Raw genomic sequence first — 16,133 nt, 5'->3', positions numbered from 1 at the left:
AACCTCCTTCTATTGTGTTTACGGGGCCGAGGGTCCAAGCGAGAAATGGATGCGGGTTCACTGTACCTTTCTGTGCTCTTCCAGCCGGTTTTTCAACCCTTGAGCGTCCGTTTCGCCTTCCCCCAAGCATCTCAGCTCCTGCTCACTCTGCTCGAGCCAGGCGCCCAGATCGCCGTGCTCCTGGACAAACTTTGCCAGCTCGTCCTTCAGCGCCTCGGACTTCCTCAGTCGCTCCTAGAAGCGACGGGACGGATGATTTTGGATTTTTTGTTTTGCAAAAATCAGATTTTTTTTTTTCCACACCTTTGCTAATCGATTTCGATTTTAAATCATATTGTCCCTCTGTGCTTATAGAAACAACTACTGTGGCCATTTTCTAAGTCTACCTGGCAGCTGTGTAGCTTCTGCTGGTGCTCAGCCTGCAGCTGGTCCAGCGTGGCCCGCAGACGTCGTTTCTCCTCAGGAGGAACCGTGGAGTCCGGCTGGTCCAGCAGCGTGCGAGCTGACTGGCTGATTTGGAGAAGTTGGGCCTGCTGAGCCTGCAGCCTCTGAAGCTCGGCCTGAGTCGCAGAAAAAAAAAAAAAATCGGCAAGATGGAGCGATATGTCACTCGCAGAATGTTACCGATATTTCAGCAGGTTACAAAACTGAGAGTGGAAGAGAAATTTCACCCAAAAATCCAATATCCTGAAATATTTAGACTATAATGACAGATGCCGCAATGGAGAATTTTAGAACCTGCAGTGCCCCCTTGTGGCAAATGATGGCGGCGTCCGGCTGCGAGGACGACAGGTCGGTGACGTCCTGAGCTGCTGATTGGTGAGTGGCGGACAAGTCCTTCAGCAGGGAGTCCATCTGATCCTGGGTCTGCTGCAGCTCCTTGAAGGCTTTAGCCTAAAAAAGACAATCAGAATGAATAGAGATGCAACGTGACAATATATTTATCAAAAAAATGTTTGGACTTGTCATCGGTGTTCCTTTAATTAGCCTAAAATAGCAAAGCTAGCTAGAAAAGCATTGACAAAAAAAAAAAATCGGAGCATAAACTAATTAAAACATTTTTTTTTTGTGTGTGTAGTATTATATATATTGTCACACATTTAAGTGTGTCTTCAGGAGTTTAAATGTGTTTCAAGTGCAATAAAATAGAAACTATGTCACATGTGATCTCACCCTCTGTGAATTGTGCTGCAGCGTGGCGTTGATGGTCGTGCCCACTTCCGACACGGACGCGTTGGCTGCCTCCGTCAGGGCGGCGTATCGCTCTTTCATCCGCGCTAGCGCCACCCGTAGGCCCTCCCGCTCCTCCGCACTCAAGCTCTCCCCGCGCTCGGCCAACAATTCCTCCGCCGAGCGGATGGCCTCGGCCACGTCTTTCGATCTGGTCTGGAGGTCCTTCTGCACTTCCTGGAAAGAGACACGCACTAAGACCTTAGCTACACTCTATAGTAAAAAAAAAAACAACAAAACAAATGTTTGCATTATTCAAGTGCAAGAAGGTTTACTTGAAAACGTCCCACCTTTAAGTTCTTCTGCTTGTCCTGCAGGATGCTCACATCGTCCGATTCCGCTGCCGACCGCGATTGCTGATCGGCCAGAGCGGCGGCAGCTCCTGCCAACCAGGCATTGAGACCTTCTAGTTTGTGAGAACATTCTGCTTTCTGTTGCTGGACCACCTGCGGAGATGGAGGACCACCACACAAAGACAAACACGTCAGCACATTTTTGCTGTAAAAAAAAAAAAAAACGGTGTTGTGCCAAATTATGAGCATATTGTGTCCAGATACACATTCACAATGACACAAAAAAGTCACACAAATGGAAAAAAATATCTTTATTATTGGAAGTTTGCCAGCATTGCACACAAATAAGCGTGGGGGGGGGGGGGAGCCGTTACCACGCAACGCAAGCGGCTCCTGTCGGCGGCCATCTGCAAGAGCAAGGCAAACATGTTAATAACACGCGTGTGGCACGACATGCGGAACACTCGTGATGTGAAAGTTAAGCAGTGCAAGTTTAACTCATTCACTGCCATTGACGGCTATAGACGTCAAAAATTCATTTGAACTATTTCTATTAGTTGAACATTTTTCTACTTTTGTTAACAAGCGTATGAAACCCTAGATTTTTTTTATTGTACATTTAGAACAGATACAAAATTTGTGATTGATTGTGAGTTAACTATTGAAGTCATGCAATTAATTACAATTTAAAAAAAATTAATTGCCTGATCCCCCGTAATTTTTAATAATCTTTTCTTCTTCTTTTTAATTAGCGGCATCAGGCGATTACAATTTTTAATTGTAATTATTCACATGACTTCACTAGTTAACCCACGTTTAATCACACATTTAATATCTGTTCTAAATATACAATTCATTTTTTTCTAGGTTTTCATACTCTTGTTAACAAAAGTTTAAAAAAATGTGAAACTTATAGAAATAGTTTAAATTAATTTTTGACGTCTATAGCCGTCAATGGCAGTGAATGAGTTAAAGTATGACACACTGTGTTAGCAAATGAGTGTATGATATGAGGGGATATCTGGAAGGCGTTTAATTGTTGAATTTATCCGCACTCATCCCTTGATTTGAGTACCAAAAAAAAAAAAAAACTTTACTTTTGCATGTTGTCACTTTTGGGCAAGTGTTGCATCATCAACAAGCATTATTACAATTACTCAGCTGAGATGGACCTAATGATGACGTGAAAATAGAAAATGAACGGGTGAATGCTTATGAATGTTTTACGAGCAGTAGTTTTTGAAGTTAGTAAGAAAAAGCCACCAAACCAAAGCAACTCATTGATGATTTCCCAAACCTCTCTCTCATTTAGCTTCCCCTGGACGTCAGCTGTCCTTTCGTGCCGGCGCCGCCTTTCCTCCTCGAGCTCCCGCTGAGCGGCGGCCCGGGCCCGAGCCTGCCCCGTCGCGCCATGGAAGGCCCTCTGCAGCTGCTGCAGCTGCCCCAAAAGTCGCCTGCTCTGCTGGGGCGCCAGGTCCTGCGCCCGCTCCGAGACGAAAACCTGGACGTCCGAAGCCGCTTCGGCGACGTCGGCGGAGCGAGACGTCAGGCTGGACTGAAGCTCCTTAGAGAAGGAGATGCCACACATGCGCGAGTTTTATGCCGGCGTCCCAAAAAAAAACGTGGGTAAGACCGCAGAACTGTGATGATGAAACGTGCCTCGGAAAGTTGCGAGTGATGCAATCGTTGACCGTCTCCATCGGCATTTTCACTTTCTTCATTTACAAGCGCCTCCGTCTCCCTCAACCAGGACAGCAGAGCCTCCACTCGTCCTCCGAGTGACTTCAGCTCGGCTTCTACGGCCTCCTGAGGGATAAAGATAACTCCATCAGTTCACAGTTTGATCCCATGAGACCAATTTTCATTTTAACTGAACATTTATATACACTTTTTTTTTCTTTCTTTTTTTTAACCTTGTACGAATCTCTGTGAAGTCGCAGGTTTTGCAGGATGTCCTCAGAAAGTGCTCCGGCCGCCTGGTACGCTCGCGCCAAACTCTGCTGGTCCTTGTCCAGAGCCATGAGGAGCTGCGGAGGAAGATCTCCGGGGTGGTGCGCCAAGAGCTTCTGAGCAGCTTTGACTTGTGTGGTGACCTCGGGTTCCAGGTCTCGCAGCTCCACATCCAGATCCTTGACCGCAATTCAAGTCAAATGCCAGTCAGGTGCGAGTCAACGAATGATCTTCTGAATGCGAGGCTAAGCTATAATGCTGGCTAATACGTCATACTACAATTCTATGATGCTACCGATGCTAGCGTGTACTGCTAAAAGCTCCTCATTCACGCCAGACTTCTCGTCACCTGCGTCTGCCTGATGGCATCATCCAAGACGATGAGGCTGCGTCCGACCGCCTGCTGCTGCTGCTGCTTGAGTCTGACCTCCGTGTGTCTGACCACGGAGACCAATGCTACGATCCTCTGGTCGCGCTCTAAGCACTCCTGACGCGTGAGTGACGACTTCGGGAAAAGAACAAAAATAAATACATCTGTTGCACATTTGGAATAATTTATGAGCTGTCTGCTTTGCTGCTATGTACCTTGCCAGACGTGGATGTCACTTCATCTTCATCTTCATCTTCACTTGACGTCGCTTCTACTTTGTCATCTTCCGCTTCTCGAATAGCAAAAGCTGGAACCGACTTGAGAAGTCCTGCTGATCCGGAGTCAGCAAAAGCCTCCTCTGAGAGGACGGGCGCAGAGTCTGGAGACTTAACTTCAAGACCTTTGCTAGTTGTAGCTTCGGGTGATTGGTGCGCTTTTATCTTTTGTTCTGCTCGTGCGGCGGAAGCCTCAGACCGGGCTTTAGGCGGGTCATGCGTTTGACATGCGTGTTCCTCGTGAAAATCGCCAACTTTCGTCTGCTCTGAAAGCTTTTTTTCAAGAGCGTCCCGTTTCGGATCCTTGGGGTAGAAATTCGGTTCCACTAGCGGTCTTGAACTTATTCTAGAAGTTTGCGTTACCACAGTGCTCCCGCCGGTTAATGGACTCTGCGTCGCGCTATTACAATCGATTCCTGCCGTCTTTTTGCTGATTTCTTTTGTGGACTGAGAATCTTCTTTCTGGTCTGTTGGCAAAGTGGCCTGCTCAGCTTTCAAATTCTTAGACTTACTTTGTTTACTCTCTGCAGGCTTGACGGCGTCACTCTTTAGTGACATGGTGTCAGCACTCTTCAGAGTTTTTTCTACGTCTGGGGTCACTCCCCTCCTGACCTCCTCAGAAGCCTCCTTGCCAGCAACCTCTCGGCCTCTCGCTCTCATCTTCACGGAGGCCTCGTCTGGCAGATCCGCTTTCGGAGGCACCTCCTGCTTGCTCTTTCCAATCACCTCCTGAACGCTAACTGATGGTTCTCGATGGCTCATCGGAGACTGTGGGGCTTCGGGTTTGAGTCTCTGTTGCGCCCTCTGGCGGGGGGCTGCACCTTTCACATGCTTATTTTCTTCCTTTTGGGGTTGTTTTACCACATAAGGTCCAGCCCGTGCTTTTGTCTCCGAATTGTCGTCTTGGAGAGTTCTAACTGCCCTGACATGACTCGATGCTTCCTCTAGCTGATACATTTCAGGTGGGAGTTTGATTTCTGATTGCTGTGTGTCATCTTCTTCCTCTGCCACTTTGGCCTTCTTTTTACTCCTCTTCTTTTTCTTGGTTTTGCTCTCTTTGTCCAAAGCCTCTTTCAACAGAGGTTCTTGCTTCTCGATGGAAAAAGAAGCCTCTTTTTCAAAGCTCAAAACGTTCTCTCTTTCGGCCTCGTTCCCCTCCACACCGCCTCCCATCCTGCTTTCCTTGTTAGTTTTCTTTGAGTGTTCTTTTGTTTTGTCTCCTGCGTGTTGACTTCTGGAATCAATTGGTGGATCATCTTTGACGCTGACTGATGAACTTCTCTCGTCATTGGATCCAGTGTGCAACTTTTCAGGAATCCCATCTCGGTTTTCTCCATCCTTTTCTGTCAAACATTTGTCAATATCTGTGTCATGTGCTTGAATCGATTTTAAAAGTGACCTTTTAGGTATGACACCTTTTTGTCCATCTGTGTTCTGTTGACTTATTTGAGATTTATCTGCCGTCATTGGTTTAGGAATCTTCTCTCCTCGAACAATCTCCAATAGCGGTTCTTGCCGCCCCATGGCAATCAGAGCTTCAGTTTCAACACAAATATTCTCTCTTTCACCATCACTCAATCGCATCCTACTGGCCTCGTCACTTGGTTTTACTCCATCTTTGTCATCCTTCTGCTCCACCTTTCCAGAGTCAGTCAGTAGACCGTCAATGTCATGTCGCTTTTCAGGTTTGCCACGTGTCTCGTTGTTGTCCTCTCCCATAACACTTGCATTCGCATCCACGTCACATTCTTGAATCAACTCTGCAACGAAGCCTTCAGGTATTCTTTCTTTTTGTCCATCTGTGCTCTGTTGACTCTTCTGCAGTTTATCCGCAGCCGTTGGTTTGGGGGTCTTATTTGAACTACCGAGCTGCAATACGGCCGTCTCCAACAATCGTTTTTGCTGCTCCGTGGCAGAAACAGTTTCCATTCTTCTTTCTCCATCGTTCCTCTCTGCAACATCCCCCATCTTGCATTCCACGTCACTTGGTTTTGTGCATTCTTCTTCTCTGTCAGCTATTCTGGAGCGAGTCAGTGGACCAGCAAAGTCTTGGACTGACATACTTTTCTCTTCACTGGATTTGCGCAGCGACTTCTCAGGTATCCAATCTGACTTTTCTCTGTCTTCTTCCTTCGCGCCTTCATCAAAACCTGTGTCATGTGCTTGAATCGATTCTGCGACCAAACATTCAGGCATGCATACTTTTTGTTCACCGGTACTTATCTGGAATTCATCTACAGTCTTTGCTTTGAGAATCGTCTGTGCTGTAGTGATCAGCGGTACGGCCTCCTCTATGGCTTTCTGGATTCTCTTCTCAACGTTTGAAGCAAAGTTACTCAAAAGGTTGATGGACCGATCAGGTTCCAGTATCTCGTCTACTTCAGTTATAACATCAGTTGATTCTGCAGAGGTCAAAAGTTCGACTTGTGTACTTTCTGATGAGGCGATAGTAGGTGAACTATTGTTACTTATTTTAATCTCCAAAGGAGTCAATTTTCCCAGGATTTGCGAAGCCACGTCCCCAGAAATCAGCCGTAAAGCAACCGCGTCACTGAGATTCAGCACTCGCTGACCAGTTGTTGGATCAACTAGACCACCTTCCATAACCTGGTTGGAGGCGATTTCTAAAATCATATCCTCTGAGACTAAATCCTTTTTAGATGCTTCAGATAGAGGAAGCCTTTCTCCAGTGGCGATATCAACAATGCCGCCGCTGTCTGCCTGGCTTTGGAGCAGCCTCAGAGCCGGAATTGGGTCAACTTGCCTAGCAGATAAAGCTTCAGGAAGAGTCATAAGGCTTTTTGTTTGCTTGTTCTCAATTCCACTGAATGGTTTCACTTCCAAAAATCGCTTGCCCGTCTCAATATCAATCTTACCCTTCCTTACGAGGTCTGAGTAAGGCACAATCAGAGCAGTTTGGGGGTCAAGCACCCATCGTGTTGCTGTTCTTGAAGCCATAGCTTCACTTGCAACCGCCTCATCCAGAAGACCCCGAGCAACCGCCTCGCTCAATGTGACTCTGCATCCTGACTGGGGGTCAAAAATGGCTCCAGTCGATGCTTGTAAAGTCGCCGCCTCCATGTTCGAAGCTCTGCCTTTACCTTGGTAAGCCCACTCGATCTCCTCCAAGCCAGCAGCGACGGATCGATCCGCGAGACCTCTGTCTACAGCATCAGACACTGACAGCCTCAGTCCTGAAGCCTGATGGATTATGCCCCCCTCGGCCACTTGTCTGAGCAACGCCTGATATGCATCGTTGGGGTTTATGAAGTGCTTCTCAATGGCTCGGTCCAGAGGAACAGGACACTCGGTCTCTGGATCAATAACACCTTCCATCTGTAGCTGTAAACTGACTTTAGTGAGGGCTACTTCAGACACACTCGCCTTTCCTTTGTAGGCCTTCTCAAGCGCTAATAGTTCTTCTCTCTGATCATCCTCGATCAGACCGAGGTTTGACGCTAGGGTGACTGAGACTTTCTTATCCCTGTGGAGGTCTAAAATACCCCCAGACGCCACCTGGGCTTCGAGCAGTCGAGTTGCAGTGTTGCCGTCAATCAAACCAGCCTGAGCCGCCTCCCTCACGCCAAATATCTGATTTTTCTCCACATCCACGATCCCTGAAAGGGTTTTATCCGACTTAAGCACACTCCACATCAGATCCTCATCTAGTAAACCTTCCTGCATGACGTCATCGATGCTCAGCGACTCGCCGCTTCTGGCATCGAGGAAGCCGCCAAACAATCCTATGCGAGCCATTAATTTGACGGCAGTGTGGCCGGGAAGGATGCCCTGCGCGACTGCTTCATCCGGGAGCAGCTTTTCTCCATCCTCCGTCAACAGGCCTCCCTGAGAGAGGTCGAAGGCCCAACTTGACAATTGAGCATCTTCCTCCCCAGATGCACATTCAGGAATATGAACCACAGGTTCGGCCAGCCTTGACACTTCCTCTTTGAACTTCTCTGATTCAACCCTGTCAGGTTTCCTCAAAAGTTTTGAATCGGAATCTTCATTTACGGAACGCTTGAAAATGTTTTCTGGTCCAAGTGCTGTCCGCACGAGTTTGGATTCAGCTGGAACCTCATCTTCTGTGTCCTTCGATTTCTCTCTAAGATGCTTGAGCTTTCCTGTAGAAATCTCAAGACGAGATGTCCCCATTTCTCCATCTGTTATACTTTTACCTTCAACAGTTTCTGATGATCTGTCTAAATTCATCTTAGCAGTTGCCCAAGACTCAGGTTTAGCTTTATAATTGGCTTGCCGTCCGTTTGTGCTGCAGGACTCCAGGTCTTTGTTTTGTGTGACTCTATTGGGAGTTTCCTCTTTTGCCTGAGTTTGCTTATCAGTAATCCGTTTTTCCATCAACTCTTTATGTGCGGCCAAACTGACAAAAGTCTCAACTTTGTCTCTGCTAGCCGCATCCCCAGTCGTCGGCTGAACTGCGTCAACCAACTCCAGCAACTCAGGGTCAAAAAGCACCACGCGCTTCCCCGTGTGTGCGTCCACATAGCTGCGAGTCATGAGATGGAAGAGCAGCCTGTGTTCCGCTTGCTGCTCAGCGTCCATCCCGTCTGCTGCCACAGCATCCCACGCAAGGCTGGCAGGAGGTGGGGAGCTCGAAGAGCCCCAACTCAGGCGGTTCAGAGATGGCGTGCCTGACTGGTTCATGTTGAGGAGAACATCTGGCAAATGGATGTCTTGGAGAATATGGATGGCACTGGGCTTCAGGACCTCCTCAAAGGGCAGCAACTGGAGAGTTTCCGAGTTGTACAGCGCTCCAACAGCATTCCGCTGCCTGAGGATGTTTCGTGCCAGCTCCCCTGAGATAACTCCCTGCTGAAGCGCCTCCGCGATGGACAGGACTTCACCAGATTCAGGCCACAACATTCCCATAAACGTCCAGAGGGACTCGAGGACTAACAGTGCCATTCGAGCGGAGAGAAGTTCCCGTTCGACGCTGTTCTCCAAATCCAAACGTTCTCTAGTTACGGGGTCGAGAATCCCACCATTTTTGAGCTGTCGCACAAACAGGGAGCAAGCCAAGTCCTGGTCCATGAGTCCGTGACGAACCGCCTCATGAACGGTCAGACGGTGTCCAGATCTGGGGTCCACGATGCCACCGGCAAACAGCTGAGCTTCCAGGAGCCGTTTGGCCACTTGCCGATCAATCAGGCCTTCCTCAATGGCACGGAAGATGCCAACTTTTCTGCCAGAGCGGAGGCAGACGCTTCCTCCGGGCTGCTGTTTGACAGGAAGCAGGAGAAGACCCGAGTCATCGTCTAGGACACAGCGCCGAAGCAACTCCGTAAGGTTTACTTTCTCAGCCGTGTTTGGATCGATCAGCTCTCTGCGTTGGAGCCTGGATTCAAGTTTGGCCTGAAGGCTCCTGGACGACAGGAGCTTCAAGTCTTCTCCTCGTATTAGAAGTTCGAGAATCCGAAGTCCTGCATCCTCTGGAATGAGTCCAGACTCCATAGCCGCAGCTAACGTATCTACATCGAGTTGTTGGCCGCTGGTTGCAGATTCCACCAGAAGCAGAGTGTTCTCCAGTTCCAAGAGGGACTGCCTGGCATTAGCATCAATCAATCCTCCAGTCAGACTTTCACCCAGGGAGAGGCCGAGGGGGGCGTCGGGGGAGAGGAGCCCCCCCGTGGTGACAAGCTGGGCCTCCAGCAGAATGCGACCCGTGTCCTGGTCAATCAGACCCCGCTGGGCAGCTTGGAACACCGGGAACGTTTCCACACTTCCCAGGTCGATCACGCCGGCGATGCAAGGCGGCGTCTACAAAGATGAAATCAAATGTGTTATCATTAATTGCTTTATATGGAGATGTGTTTTGTTATGTTATATAGGCTTAAAGAATCCAACAGAATAGTAGGCTATAATATAGAGCTACTTCTACTACTTCTATAACAAAATGACACAATACCTCTACTACTATTAGTAACAATAATAATAATCATAATCACCACAATAAATGTGACTTAAATAACATTTTATGAAACCCAAACATGGTACAAAATATTTTTGTCAATTTTACTTTTAATCTATTTTAAATGTATTTATTCTACTATTAGTCTTAAAAACAAAATACTACTACTACTAGTACTACTAATAATAATAATACCGGCTATACAACAATGAAAATAATTAATTTATTGCACCTCTACCAACAAAATAATGGTGATGATAATAAGAATAATAAGAAAATAATACTACGGTAGCCACTACTACCACTAAAAACAATAGATAAAAAAAATACTATGCATATAATACTTAAAATAAAATCTTGTTTAACAATTATTGTACTTAATGATAAAAAAAAATCATGAAATAATATTTAGCAGGCATTAACCACCCCAAAAAAAAAAAAAAAAAGCAAATGAAAGAAATAAGCAAACAAAATAATAGACAAAGCGAGCAGTACTTACCGGCTGGTGGAAACGCACGCTTTACGGGCAGAGTGCGGCGCGGCGCGGCGCGGCGTGAGAAGCTGATGTTAGCGTTGTGCATGCCACACTCCATCCTGACCCGTAAACACTACTTTTTTTTTCTAATTATACAGTAAACCCTAACGATAAACTGACGGGGACGTCCACAACGCTCCTTTGTGGCCGCTCGCTGTTAGTGGTTGTTGTCAAGCAAAATGCTGGTTGAAGAGTGACACACTGTTAGAGAATTGCATTAGAACAAACGGGACAAAATCAGACACACAAACATAAACACTCGTGATCTGGACACAACATGCTCATGGTGAGGTTTGTTTTTGCATAAACACACACACGCACGCACAACAGCAAAGCAACACACTCAGACACATTTGTATCAGTGTACTCATGGTGATGTAATATATGACTTTGATGGTAACAGAGTTTTCTGTATATCCACAGCGTAAGGACCGATGTACGCAAGTTGAACTCTCCTGTTCTATTGTGGGTTCAATTGAATGCTTTTGGTACCAATGAAGGCCTGGCGTTATTAATGACATCAGCAGCCCGGCAGATGTGATTGGATGTGATGAAAATAGCAACATGAATTTATTAAATGAGGTTGAGGGTGAAATGGATGACACGTGAAATAAAATGAGACCATTTGTGCACACAAACAGTGTGAACACACCTCATGCACGCACGCACGCACGCACACGCATACTCGGTTTGTGAGTGATGTGGAGTCTCAAAGTGACTTCCCCGCCCCACCTTCCTCTCCTCCTCCCTGGCCAGTTGCTGCTCCAGCTGCTGCATCTGCTGCGCGGAGGCCTCGCACATGTTCCGGTAGGTGGACGTCAGCCGGTCCAGCTGCGCCTCCACGTCGGCGCGCTCGCCCGGGGACAGCCTGGGGACGGACGGGTGGGACGACAGGGTTGGACGCTGTGTGGGAGTGGACGTCGCGTGAAGCGTGCGAAGCGGCTTACTTGGCGGCTTGTTTGGAGAGAAGGAAGACCTGCGTGCTTCTGAGGGCTTCGGCAACGTCGTCTTTCTTGGCGGCAAGTTGCTCGCTAATATCCTGTGTGGCAGGAAGGAAGCTTTTTTGGTTTGTCATTTTGATGCGCGGGTTACGCTAACGTAGCATCCGAAACGGGAATGGAACAATCTCCATGTTAGGTCTGAACAATTAAGACACCTCAAATCGACAATATTGAGGGGGAAAAAAACACAACTATATTGTTTTTTTAAATCGAATCTTGTGTTTACTTGTTGTGCAGCGAGTGACGAATCAGCGTTGGGACCGCCGGTCCGTCCCTGGAGACCTCCGATCCAAGCCAGCAGGTCCGACACTTGACCCACCCTGGCCTGCTTCTCCTCCTCCACCTCTTTCTGCATGCGAGGGAACAACGACTATTACCTCAGCCAAGCTGACTGCTCTTCTAATATTCAGCACAACAAGCTAAGGCACAATTACAAAGTAAAGAGATTAATAAAAAAAATTTTTTTTTTAAACATTCATTAGAATTAATTGGATGTGTATTCTTCTTGGTCCAATGTTTTTGCTACGAAATACAAAATTCTTCATTCACATCTCACCTCCTCTTCTTCGAGTCGTCTGAGGGCGTCATTGATGTATTTGACGTGTTGCGTTGTCAACGTGACCAAGGCCGTGTAGCGTGTGCGCAAATCCATAAACTGGGCGTGAAAAACAAACAAACAAAAAAAAAGTTCTTTATGAGGCATATTCATATATAAAAACAAATGAATGCACCTCCTGAGTGATGGCGTCTGAGGAAGAATGCATCCTCCTCCTCTTCACCGGTGACTTGTGCGTGGATTCCACGAAGGCTCTAAAAGTCATCAGTTGGAGCTCATAGTCCTGCAGAAAAAGAAATGCATAAATATATACTTTCATTGTGAAAGTGTTCAGGCATTAAAAAGTCACCCGAAGCCAATCACATTGCATTTTCATAGTCAAATTATTGTATTATACAGTTTGCCCCTTTGTCATTAAAAAACCTTCTTTTGTAAAGAACACAATGACTTGTCTTATGTCTTCTCCAATAACTGTGATAACTACTAACACTAGCATCGACACTTACCTTGACTAAGGTGCAGTACTGTTTGGAGTCAGTCTGGCAATCGTCTAGTTTGGTCTGGTTCTCTTCAATTTCAGCGACCAAGGCCTGAAATCGGTTTCAAATGGAATTCATATATTTATTATTACTACATACAAAAAAACGTAATACTGTATTAAATAAACATCATGACCCTAAAAAATATGTAATTATAAAAAAAATAATAATACTAAATACATAAAATAAGGCTCATCTTTACGACATAAACATTGTGTATATGAATTCCGATGGCGTTTCTGTCTCAGCTGACCGTCTGCTGCGCCAGCTGTTCCGAGAGCGCCTTGCTGTCGCTGGTCCCGGCCGGCGTGTTCTCCTGCCGCTGCGTGGTCTCTTGGATCCACGTCGTCAGCTCCGAGTGGCCGTCTCTGTAGCGCTGCAGAACCGAACCGATTCCCTCCAGCTCTGCCCGCCTGCGCCCACGGGACCCCCCAAAAAAAAAAAAAAAAAAAGTACAGTAATCCCCTTTTTTTGTTTTGGATACCACATGAGGCGTCCGGCACCCCTCACCGTGTTTCGATTTGTTTCTTAACACCGCTCCACCGCTCCGTTGCCTGACCGGCTCGTTCCTGGTAGCGCTCCAGCTCGGGACTGCGGTCCGGGTGGAGGACGGCGAGACGGGACGCCGCTTCTTTGGCGTGGAGGACGTCCGACTGAAGGGACTGGAAGACGCCCTCTTGCTCAGAAAGCTCACATTGCCACTTCTATGAAGAAATTAAAAAAGTTGTTTTTTTTTTAAGATTTTAACTCTTTGACTGCCAGACGTTTTCAGAAAAGGGATGCCGTGGGTGCCAGCCGATTTAAGCATTTTGACTGATCTTTTGACTGATCTTTCAAGGTCCACAGAAAATGATGTGTTTGGACTATGGAAACACACATACTACCAAATGAAAGATTGGACTCTCATCTTTCATCAGAAAAAAAAGCTTGTTTCTACCTTATTCCGTTTTTCAGTAATCAACAACAGAAAATGGTTAGTTTCACCTCTGTTTTGAAACAAACGTCTTTTAACGTCTTTGGCACTCCTCCATAGGATTTTACTAAACGTTATTTAACGTTTTTGGCAGTCAAAGAGTTAAATATGGATCCATCCATCTACCAATTCATTGTACAGGCGCTTCACACTTTACCCCCAATTGATCTATCAGGCTTTGGATGGCCGACGCGTCCGCGGGAAGGATGTCCTCCTCGCTCAACCTGCTCTCGTACTTCCTGATCTGACTCTCCGCCTCCTCCAGGCAGCGCATCAGCACGTCCACCGTTTTTAATCTGGGAATGAACACGAAAAAAAAAAAAAAAAGTCTCTTTAGCGGCGAGAACGTCATCGTGCTGCATTTCGACTGGAGCTGCGCTGACTTTTGCAGGAAGACGGACGAAAGGTGGCGCAGCGTGTCCATCTTCTCCACAGCGTGGTTGAGCTCCGAGCGCAGGGTGGGGACGCCTGAAGACGTGGGCTTTTCCTCCAGGAAGGCTACGCAGCGCCGAGACACGGCGCTCAAGTCGGAGCGAAGCGCGTCCAGGTCAGAATCCAGTTTCTGGAAATAATTATATTGTAGTAGTAGTATTTTAAGGCAGCAATTCTTAAACCATTTATTTATTTAGTTTGTCCCACCTATAAAGTACTTAGCGCTACCATAAGTAGCATAAAAATATAGTAAGTGTTCTGCAAAAAATGAGACGAGTTTTAGTCCTAAAAAGCGCTTTTAATATTATTAATGGAAGCCACTGTAACAGTATTCACAGTTTTAACATTTACACTGCGGTTAAATGTGGGAAAATAAAAACGCCACTTAAATGATTCAATGTATTGCATAAACATCAAAGACAAAAAAATTCTCATAATATTTAAAAACAAACAGTTCTTTAAACTGAAATGCAAAGTAATATTAGGAAAAATAAAATGTAAGAGACCAAAATATATTTGAAAAAAAGATGTAATATTAAGAAACATTAGCCAAATTTAATGAGAAAAAAAAATAACTCAATATATAATGAGATTAAAGAATACTTTTTGGAGGATTTTTATTTTCAAGAATAAAATCTAAATTTACAAGTTGGACGTTAATATGGATTTTTTTTTTAAACAAGAAAAACCTGAAATTTGAAATTGAGGTTAAAGCAACACTAAAGAACTTTCAGTCTACGTTGATAATGGCGGCGCCATATGGACAAAAACGTAATGTTATGCCTGAAGGAAGACCATATTTCCCATGAGGACAAGCGCATTGCATTGTTTTTTTTAGCTCATGCCAGCGAATGAAAGCCTGGCCAATGTTGATCCTTGACTGTCTTTTCATCCAGGTAGCTTCCCTTTTTCTTTTTTGCTTCCTCAAAACTTATTAATTGTTTTGCAGTTTCTTTATAATAATAATAATAATAATACTCCAGACCCCCTCAGACCATGGCAAAGGTACCATTCAACAATTTTTATGTCAATGTTTCATTAGAAGAGTTATGAAAATATTTTATTAAGGTTGAAAAGTTCCCAAGTGCTACTTTAAAGAAAAAAAAAGGAAATATAATAGCAGTAAAAAGTCGATATTAACTGAATTTATTTTTTATTTTTTTTTGCTGGGGGGAAGAAAACTGAAGTCTATATTTAACGAGACAGAAAAACCCCCAAGTAACCTCTTGCTCCGCTATCCTGGCGCCGTTGCCCGCACTGTCGTCCGCAAGCCGACTGGTCGTCTGAATGGCGCCAATCAACCTCTGCTCGGCCTCGTTGAGACGCAAGGTGACGCCCTGCAGCTCCGACATATACGAGCGGGACACCGACTCGTCTTTCTCCTCTGAAGACACACAAAAGCCGTGAGCCGACCGGCAAGCCTTGCGGGAGGGTCCCATTGGTCTTGGGAGCGGTTCTCTCACCGCTCTCCATGCTGAGCAGCAGGTCCCGGCAGCGCTGCTGGGCTTGCCGGACATCCGCTTCCAGCTCGCGCCGCTCGGCCGGCGTGAACAGCGAGCTCTCTCTGCTGTCTGCCACGAAGTCGGACAGGTGGGAGTCCAGGTGGTCCAGAACTTGCTGGCGCTCTGACGGAGACTGGCTGCGGATCTGTGTGCAAATGAGATGTAAAAATAAAAAAATTCCCCGGGTGCCAGCGGGTAATAGTTAGCCCCAAGGAGGAGCCTACAGGTGTGTCTCCAAAAATAGCTCACCAGTGATAGGACACTGTGACTTACTAAGAAGAAGAATGCTAAAATGTCCATAATATCGGCCCATTCCTAAAAGCAACATTCAATGCAAATAGTACTTTTATTTTGAAAAACGGTTCAATTTTGCTGAAGACTGACCGTGTCCAGGTTCCACTCTGAGACGGCGCGAAGGTCTTTGAGGAGGTAGTGCCAGGAGACCGCACTCTTCATGTTGACGTGTAGCTGGTGCCACAACGACATCACCTGCTGGTACAACTGCTCCGTCCTGCAAGCGCAGCACAGCACACATCAGACTTCCGTTC

At 46.3% G+C, this 16,133-nt stretch overlaps 1 protein-coding gene across 21 annotated transcripts in view; it reads right to left on the bottom strand.

Annotated features, from left to right (window-relative positions):
* macf1a (microtubule actin crosslinking factor 1a) overlaps positions 1–16,133 on the bottom strand; it is a 134,957-nt gene that overhangs the window by 56,873 nt on the left and 61,951 nt on the right. For 20 of the 21 annotated variants that reach the window (XM_077549675.1, XM_077549681.1, XM_077549683.1 and 17 more), the window contains 23 exons: positions 15,970–16,096; positions 15,547–15,730; positions 15,307–15,467; positions 14,035–14,213; positions 13,809–13,947; positions 13,189–13,382; positions 12,932–13,091; positions 12,646–12,729; positions 12,315–12,422; positions 12,140–12,238; positions 11,810–11,932; positions 11,530–11,621; positions 11,315–11,450; positions 4,059–9,896; positions 3,823–3,978; positions 3,437–3,652; positions 3,183–3,329; positions 2,821–3,087; positions 1,521–1,676; positions 1,174–1,407; positions 739–894; positions 387–560; positions 67–234 (listed from right to left, as the gene is read on the bottom strand). In XM_077549675.1, the coding sequence (XP_077405801.1) occupies positions 67–234; positions 387–560; positions 739–894; positions 1,174–1,407; positions 1,521–1,676; positions 2,821–3,087; positions 3,183–3,329; positions 3,437–3,652; positions 3,823–3,978; positions 4,059–9,896; positions 11,315–11,450; positions 11,530–11,621; positions 11,810–11,932; positions 12,140–12,238; positions 12,315–12,422; positions 12,646–12,729; positions 12,932–13,091; positions 13,189–13,382; positions 13,809–13,947; positions 14,035–14,213; positions 15,307–15,467; positions 15,547–15,730; positions 15,970–16,096 (9,298 nt within the window). The remainder of the gene's footprint in view (positions 1–66; positions 235–386; positions 561–738; positions 895–1,173; positions 1,408–1,520; positions 1,677–2,820; positions 3,088–3,182; positions 3,330–3,436; positions 3,653–3,822; positions 3,979–4,058; positions 9,897–11,314; positions 11,451–11,529; positions 11,622–11,809; positions 11,933–12,139; positions 12,239–12,314; positions 12,423–12,645; positions 12,730–12,931; positions 13,092–13,188; positions 13,383–13,808; positions 13,948–14,034; positions 14,214–15,306; positions 15,468–15,546; positions 15,731–15,969; positions 16,097–16,133) is intronic. The other variant, XM_077549680.1, reaches the window with a different exon arrangement.

The sequence above is a fragment of the Vanacampus margaritifer genome, chromosome 17 (assembly GCF_051991255.1).
Source record: "Vanacampus margaritifer isolate UIUO_Vmar chromosome 17, RoL_Vmar_1.0, whole genome shotgun sequence".
Taxonomy (NCBI): Eukaryota; Metazoa; Chordata; class Actinopteri; order Syngnathiformes; family Syngnathidae; genus Vanacampus; species Vanacampus margaritifer.
Note: the sequence above shows the minus strand (reverse complement) of the source record. Positions and strands in the feature narration are given on the sequence as shown.